The 8,486-nt window shown below is 38.2% G+C and overlaps 1 protein-coding gene and 1 pseudogene across 1 annotated transcript; both read left to right on the top strand.

Moving 5' to 3' along the window:
• The first annotated feature begins 915 nt into the window (after positions 1-915).
• Positions 916-2,807, top strand: LOC115677048 (transcription elongation factor TFIIS-like). The gene is made up of 2 exons (XM_056316228.1): positions 916-1,080; positions 1,938-2,807. Exons 1-2 carry the CDS (start codon positions 916-918, stop codon positions 2,805-2,807), a joined length of 1,035 nt encoding a protein of 344 aa, XP_056172203.1.
• Positions 2,808-5,373: 2,566 nt separating this feature from the next.
• On the top strand, positions 5,374-6,828 carry LOC115677003 (transcription elongation factor TFIIS-like; annotated as a pseudogene).
• Positions 6,829-8,486: the final 1,658 nt, after the last annotated feature.

The raw sequence follows: 8,486 nt of genomic DNA on the forward strand, positions 1-8,486 counted from the left end.
ATTATGCTCTCTAATAACTCTACGATTATTTGATTACCCTTTCTCTATATAAGTGAGCGTGTACATGTATTTATCATTTTTTTATGAATGACCATATTTTGTAGGTTGATTCTGAACAAGGTTTACTTCTGGCCGGTGCTTCCTCTATCGTCGATTGATCAAGTGCGTATATTCGCATTTCTTTCTTTTCTATGTGATATTTTATTTGTTTATAAGCTTTAACGAAGAATCATGGGCTGTTTTTGCTTCAATACTTTTAAAGTTTATTTTAACAATTTCATTTGATTATATAATTAAGGTTCGTCATTTTGAATCCAAGATATAGATCTACAAGGAGAATTTTGTCATGATGATCAATAGTAGAAAAATGCAGTGACCGCATAATCTAAATTCATGACTATTTAATCAATCTCATGGACAAACTTGATTAAGGAAAAGATCCATAATGTATAGAAGCTTTACAAGTACGTTCTTTCATTTAGGAAAAACATGCATTTTACGCGAGTCATGAAATCATTTTTGAGTTATTGATTCATATGAACAATGGGTTTCTTATAGCCTACAAATAGCCAAGATTGTAATAGTTAATTGAAATGAACCTAAATAATTGTATAATGTGAAAACCATACAAATTATTAGACTAACTAAAGCAATTAATTCCAACTTAGCCACTCCAATAGTTCAGGTAGGAATTGAATTTTTGCCAGGTTTTGACATCTCAGTCTACCTGATCTTTTTCTCCCTCGGCAGAATGATTTTGTTTGCTTAATCTTAGACGTTGTTTTGGCAGTTTTGTTTGGAAAAAATGGCTCTTTTTCTTTTGTATGCGCATGAGGTAGTTTTCAATGTGGACGAATTGATTTGTGCTATGTGTTAACGTTCTTGAAGCTGAAGCTTGAAGGGAGAGAGAGAGAGATGGAGGCGGAGTTGGTCGAGGTGTTCCAATTGGCGAGCAAAGCTGCGGATGCGGCGGCTATGAATGGGAAAGGTGGAGGGCATGACGAGGAAGGGCAATGCATTGACGCCTTGCAGCGCCTCAAGTCCTTCCCTGTCACGACTCAAGTCCTCGTCTCCACTCAGGTGAGTAGGATCACGGTAGTGTTATGATCACGGTTTTATTATCAGCTGAGTAGGACCAGTGAAAGAGTGAATTTTCTTCAATTGAGCTTTCTCGTTCAAGAATTAGAAAAGGAGATTCAATGTTGTATGCTGTTCTGCATTCGTCGATAGTTTATGGAGAATGTGGTGAACAAGGAACAGCTTTCTTTTCTGTAAATTAATTTCTTTTTAAGAGTACCATGGAACTTTAGATGTGCTTGCTGCTTGAGTATAATGCTTGTAGATGTATTATAGGCAAGGTTATCGCTAGCATAACGACATCGTTAGATAGAATTTCCAACAGTGTTGTTGAGACCACACATTTCATCTTGTAAAAAACCGGAAGCCTTTTATTTCTAGTTCATGTAAAGAAAGAAATTCGAAATAATAATTCTTTTTGTCGACGGGGTAATTTTTTCGTCCCCAAATTCATTATTCATATTTTGATCTTTTCATTATTTCATCTGTTATGATGCATAACTGATATCACTGGTCATGATTTTAGGTGTCTCTCGAGTTCCTAGCACACAAACAGCTATTTTTCGTAGCACAAGTTACATTGGAAGAGTTATTTGGCATGTATTAAACAAAAATTAGGCCTTAACAGTAAGAAAATAAGCTTTCACCTACTCTGTTCAGCAAACATAGATTCCCAAGGCTTTCTATGATCCAGCTACTGAAGTTCTATCATCTGCATATCAGTATTCACAACGTCAACAGTCCTTTATCTTATCATAATGTGCAGTTACGATGTCTGCTATATTATGCATGTGCCTTTGCCTTTGTGCTTACTTGCCTCAGTCACTCTTTTCTATTCTTACATGGTTGGAATTTCTCAGATTGGTAAAGGTCTTAGACGCCTTACAAAACATCCCAGAAAGAAGATACAAGCTTGTGCATCTGAATTGATTCAGCTGTGGAAACATATTGTTATGGAAGAATCCAAGGGATGCAAGAAGAATGGTAGTGTGGACCGTAATGAGTGTGCAAAAGCCAGGGAGGGTAAGGTTAAAAAAACCTCCGCTTTCCAGTCTGAATTGAAGAAAAGGAAAACCGAGCCAAATGGTACTCCTGGTTCTGAGAAGTTGTCAAGGTCGGATGTTGGTGTTTCTGAAGAGAAGCCAAATGGTCATGCGAACAAGTTGTCTCCCGGTTCTGCTCAGCTGCTGTCTGCTTCGGTGACCAAATGCAACAACCCGATGAGGGACAGGGTACGGGAACTTCTCTTCGAGGCTCTGTCCAGAGTTTCTGCTGAAGCCAGCGAAGACATTATTGATGAAGTGAATGCATGTGACCCATCTAGCATTGCAATTTCAGTTGAATCAACCATGTTCCAAAATTGGGGTCGAATGAACGGCACCCACAAGATGAAGTACAGGTCCCTAATGTTCAACATTAAGGATCCCAAGAACCCGGATTTCAGGAGAAAAGTTCTTCTCGGGCATGTCAAGCCGGAGAGGCTCCTAAAGATGACCACGGAAGAAATGGCTAGCGATGAGAGGCAACTTCAAAATCAACAGATAAAGGAGAAAGCTTTGTCCAAGTGTGAGCTTGGAGCTGCACCGAAAGCCACAACCGATCAATTCAAGTGCGACCGATGCGGCGAGAGAAAATGCACTTATTACCAGATGCAGACAAGGAGCGCCGATGAACCAATGACAACATATGTCACTTGTGTTAACTGCAATAACTATTGGAAGTTCTGTTAAGATCACTTGCTTAGGAGCTATTAGTATAAGGACATGACGGTGGCATGACCGATTCATTGCACTCGCATTCTTAGAGGAGGGAGGTTTAGTCTGTTTAGTCTTTTACGTGTTTATCATGTTCCATCGTAGGAACTGCGACATTGTATTTATAGTACTAGACTTGAAAACTCAACAAGTTTTTGCATATTCTCAATTTGGTTCCTTAATAAACTATGGTAATCTCAATGGGAATATGCCGATATACTTCCTGAAGAGGAGCATTGAGATTGAGAGCTCTCAATAGTGACGGATTTTTACTACCAATTATGTGATGCATTCCCATATACCTCATCGGCTTGATGCCAAAAGACTATCGTATCATATTCAACTTTCAATTCTCATTTCTATATTGGATATCAACTTTAATTATCAATATATATTTTGATCATATGTAATTACATGAAACTTTTTAAGAATATCATCGTGTATAGGAAAATCCGTGTCAAGGAGAAAAAGGTGATGTCTTATGTACCTTTAATGGAAAATTTCTTTTTGACAACGATTAACCACAATCTAGTAATGCCATAATGGTAATGACCTCTTATTGTGTCTCACCGGAGATTCGTATTGCTTGCATGTATTTTAAACTTCCACCTAAAAAAAGTTCAACTCGGAGGTATTTACTTGAAACTTTACTGCTATTGGTGTTATAGAAAAGCATGTAATAAGAGCGAAAAGACATACTCATAAAAAGCATATTTTATGATTGTAGTAGAAACTGATTTATTTTAATCTATTCACTTTTAATAGAAAAATGAATAAGACGCTGTGTCTAGTCTAACAAGTTCAAATTGATGGCGAATTGTCTGGAATTACCAGGTTAACTTCAAGCATGGAAGATGAGTATAACAACTGTGATGAACATATGGAAATGCATCTCGACACGAATGACATGTCTTATGAGGTAATGTGAGAATAGAAATTTCATAATTGTGATTTTCGAGCTTTTATATCTCATGCTAATATCGACATGTCTGAATTAGTGAAATTGTTATAATTCATTTCCATGAGTATATCACAGCACTGTTACCCGATTAGTCAAGTAATTAATATATAACCATACAAATTTATTCATAATTTGGTAAATGTATAGAATACAGCAAGTTTAAACTTACCCAATCAGCCTTGATTTAGAAAAATGAATGCACGAAGATATGTCATGAGGTGTATTGGTGGATACGTGTATGTGTATGTGACCAAGTTGTTTCCAAAGTAGACCTGTCTAGAATGGTCAGAAGAGAGTATATGGTAAAATATCTTTTGTATCCAGTATAGAAATGATAATCAAAAGTTTGATACGATGCATGAAGAGCATAAGGGATATGGGAATGCATCATATAATTGGTACTAAGAATTTGTCTCGATTTAAAGCTCTAATCTCAAATACTACTTTCAAGGAAGTATATCGACTAAAATTGCCAATGAGATTACCCTAATTAATTAAGGAACCAAATTGAGAATATGCAAAGATTTCTTGAGGTTTCAAGTCTAGTAGTATAAATAAGACCTAATCACGCATATCACAGAACATGGCCAACACATAAATATCTAATTCTGTTACATTTTCAGAACATACCGCATACAATCTCCTTTGAACAACGGCCCACAGCGGCAGAGACAATATCGGGGGACGAGCTCTAGCTTGCCTCTTCCTTCTGATTGCCCATCCAGGAATTCCAGTTGCGTAGATGTAAATTGATTGGCGGGAGTTAACGATCTGTAGCCATGTAGCCCAATTGAGTTCTCCGATGGAACCCGATCAGGGTTTAAACAACTAGAGCCGACCTCATACGTAGAAGAAGCGCATAGGAGAAACTATGTGAGTTTCTTGTGCTTGCCCGCAATCTTCGCTCTTCGTTGGCTAAGCCAACTTCTTTTCTCCCCGTTCATTTCCCTTTTGCATGCTACTATACATATGATAATTAGGTCCTCTGAAAACTTTTAGGTCCCCTTCCAAAAGATTTTATCACTAGAGAATTAGGGTTTGGAAATTTTCGATGGGATTTTAAGGGACAACCACTCTATCTAGCTAGCAAATACAAAAATATTTTGCAAATTTATACTGTTGAGGCGTAGCATAGACTTACAGCACTAATTATCGTTGAAGATAATTTCTTTCAATCTATTCACCTTCAACTTGAGAAATAAAGAAGCGGCTATATCTATTTGTTTTTTTGTTGTTGCTATTTTTAGTTCAACAAGTGCAAATTGATGCAGAATATTCAAGAATTACCAGGTTAAGCAACAGAAGATGCATATGATGGCGGTGATGAATATATGATAATGCATCTCGACATAGATGACGTGTCTTATGAGGTAATGCGAGACTAGAAATTTTTCATAATCATGATTTTGGAGTTTTATTTCTCATGCTAATGTCGAAATGTCTGAAATAGTGATGTCGTTATAATTCCTCTTCGCATGTGTGTATATGTGTGTATATATGCTCGAGCCCCTTAACAACATTTGTAAGAGTAATCATGTATTTTGCATTCAAACAACTAAAAAACAAACAAAATGTCCATTGATGTACACATTGATCAACATCAACGGTGATGCAATTGCGACTGTACTTGGCCTTTGAGTGAGCAGCGTTGTCTATACTTAAGAAATGATTTAGTTAAGGAGAGGTGATTTTGAAATACTTAGCTTTCCGTCGTATGTTTTCTTATTAGGAACTACTCCACCTCGAAAAACAGATTGGAGATACTTCCATAGGATTGAGTGAGGAAGCTATTTTCACACATCTAAGGTCGCAACAATATCAGCCATTGACTTCAGCAGAATGTAATGTCGAAGCTGGAGAGTTCCCAGCATGCAAACAGCTATTTTTCGCAGCTCAAGTTATTTGGCATGTATTAGACAAAAATTATGCCTTAACAGTAAGAAAATAAGCTTTCCCCATTTCTGTTCAGCAAACGCAGATTATCAAGGCTTTCTATGACACAGTTACTGAAGTTTTATCTCCTGCGTATCAGTATTCAGACGGCAGGAGTCCTTCATCATATCCTAATGTGCAGTTACTATGTCTGCTATAATATGCATGTGCCTTTGCCTTTGTGCTCACTTGCCTCACTCACTCTTTTACATTCATACATGGTTGGAAATTCTTAGGTTGAGAAAAGTCTTAGACGCCTTACAAAACATCCTAGGAAGATGATGCAAGCTTTTGCATCCGACTTGATTCAGCAACGGAAACAAATTGTATGGAAGAATCAAAGGGATGCAAGAAGAATGGTAGCGTGGTTCAAAATGAGTGTGCAAAAGCCAGGGAGAATAAGGTTAAAAAAATCCTCCTCTTTCCGGTCTGAAGAAAAGATAAGGAGAACCGAGCCAAATGGTACTCGGTTTTGAGAAGATGTCAAGATTGGACTTTGGTGTTACTGAAGAGAAGCCAAATTGTCCCGTGAGCAAGTTGTCTCCTAATCTTGCTCCGCCGCTGTCTGCTTCCGTGACTAAATGCAATGACCCGATGAGGGACAAGGTACGGGAACTTCTCTTCGAGGCATTGTCCAGAGTTTCTGGTGAAGCGAGCAACGACATCATTGAAGAAGTAAATGCATGTGGCCCATCTAGGATCGCTGTTTCAGTTGAGTCAACGATGTTCCAGAATTGGAGTCGTATGAACGGCACCCACAAGGTGAAGTATAGGTCCATAATGTTCAACATTAAGGATCCCAACAACCCGGATTTCAGGAGAAAAGTTCTTCTCGGCCATGTCAAGCCATAGAGGCTCCTAAAGATGACCACAGAAGAAATGGCTAGGGATGAGAGGCAACTTCAAAATCAACAGATAAAGGAGAAAGCTTTGTCCAAATGTGAGCTAGGAATCGCACCGAAAGCCACAACTGATCAAGTCAAGTGTGGACGATGCAGTGAGAGAAAATTCACTTACTACTAGATGCAGAGGAGGAGCGCGGATGAACCAACGACGACATATGTCACTTGTGTTAACTGCCATAACTATTGGGACTTCTGTTAAGATCACTTGCTTAGGAGCCGTTATGACATGATGACGGTGTTAAAAAATTCAACTCAAAAGCTTAATCCGATAGGAAGAGAGAATTGGCCAGCTAATACCCTTGATGTCCTCAAGTCCTCAATGATCGAGTTCGACCCATGATTTTCTTATGCAATGAATAGGGAAGTACATTGCAAAAATTTAGGTGTTAACAAACTTTGAAGAAATCCATGTAATGATTTGTGAGGAGATTGATTGACTTTCCTCTCAAATGAGACAACTCCCACAAAAATGATTGTAACATATATGATGAAAATTGTGTATAATACATTTCGTCTTGTTTTCTTGGATGTCATCGTGACTGTCATACAGCTTCTTGAAATTGATGCCAATGTATTTCGAATTAAACAACAAAAACACTATTTTCATAAAAGAAGTACAAGGGTGCAAAGAGGTCGCCGCAAAATCAACAAATTCAAGTAGATATATCTATAAAATTACGTCTATAGTTTACATTAAACTGAATACTGTATATTGTGGAAGATTATCATACCACTTAGCGAGCATATATAAATGCGAACATCCTCTCAATTCCAATTCAAATTATTTATAATAGAGAAACAAGGGCACGCACATGCGCACACATATACGCACACATAAAGAGAGGTAGAGATGAGGAACTTGTTACTAGATTCGAAAGTCAATTACTATTCATAAGGATTTTGGCAAAAAAATTTAGTATAGAACAGGATGTCTGGCTAAGGCTTTGTTTGTTTTACGGAAAATGTGATATTTCTTGAAAATATTTTTCAAGAAGTCATTTTTCAAGAAAATGATAATATTTAGCGGTGTTTGACTGAAATCTAAAAAAAAACTTAAAAATATTTTCCACTGTTTGGTATGGAAAATCTGATTTTATTTTTCTAGGGAAAATACAAAAAAATTCAAAAACTTTTATTATTTTTTATCTTTACTTTTTCCTTCTTCCTTAGCTGGTCACCTGCCACAGCGACAACCATAGGTGAGGGATGAGCTCGCCCAAAGCCGGGGAGGCTCGAGCTTGCTAGATTCCGACGAGCTAGAGCCTAATCAGAGGTCGGTGAGGTCAAGCTTCCCCGAGGCTAGTGAGGCTCGAGCTCGTCGGAATTTGGCAAGCTCGAGCCTCGCCAGCCTTGGGCAAGCTCGTCTCTCGTTTGTGGCCGATCATCGAGGAAGAAAGAAAAAGAAAAAGAAAAAAAAAGAAAAGGAACAATAAAAAAAATTCGATTTTTTTAATAAAAATATTTTTACAAAAACAAACCTTTCATTAACTAAGGATTCTAGCCCAAGCGCTGAGGACCTGTGCATGGCCTTTGTGGACTCGAGCCTGAGTGCCGAGGAACTGAGCTCCAGCTCAGGGACCCAAGCAATGCCTTTATGGACATGGGCTCGAGTGGCGGGACATTGAGTACGGGTACCAAGACTTGAGCTCGCCTCAAAGGACCCCAGGCATGGGCGTCGAGGGCCTGTGCCCGACCTCAATGGAACCGGGCCTGGTCGCTAGATACCTAGACTTGAAAGTCGGGGACACGGGAACTAGCATTCATATTTTGAAAAATGTTTTTCGATTTTTCAAAAAGGAAATCATTTTCATGCATTTAAGCATAGGTTTTCTATTGATTAGGAAAACATTTTCCGTT

The sequence above is a fragment of the Syzygium oleosum genome, unplaced genomic scaffold (genome assembly GCF_021117445.2).
Source record: "Syzygium oleosum isolate NSW1041296 unplaced genomic scaffold, Sole_v2.1 Sole_v2.12, whole genome shotgun sequence".
NCBI lineage: Eukaryota > Viridiplantae > Streptophyta > Magnoliopsida > Myrtales > Myrtaceae > Syzygium > Syzygium oleosum.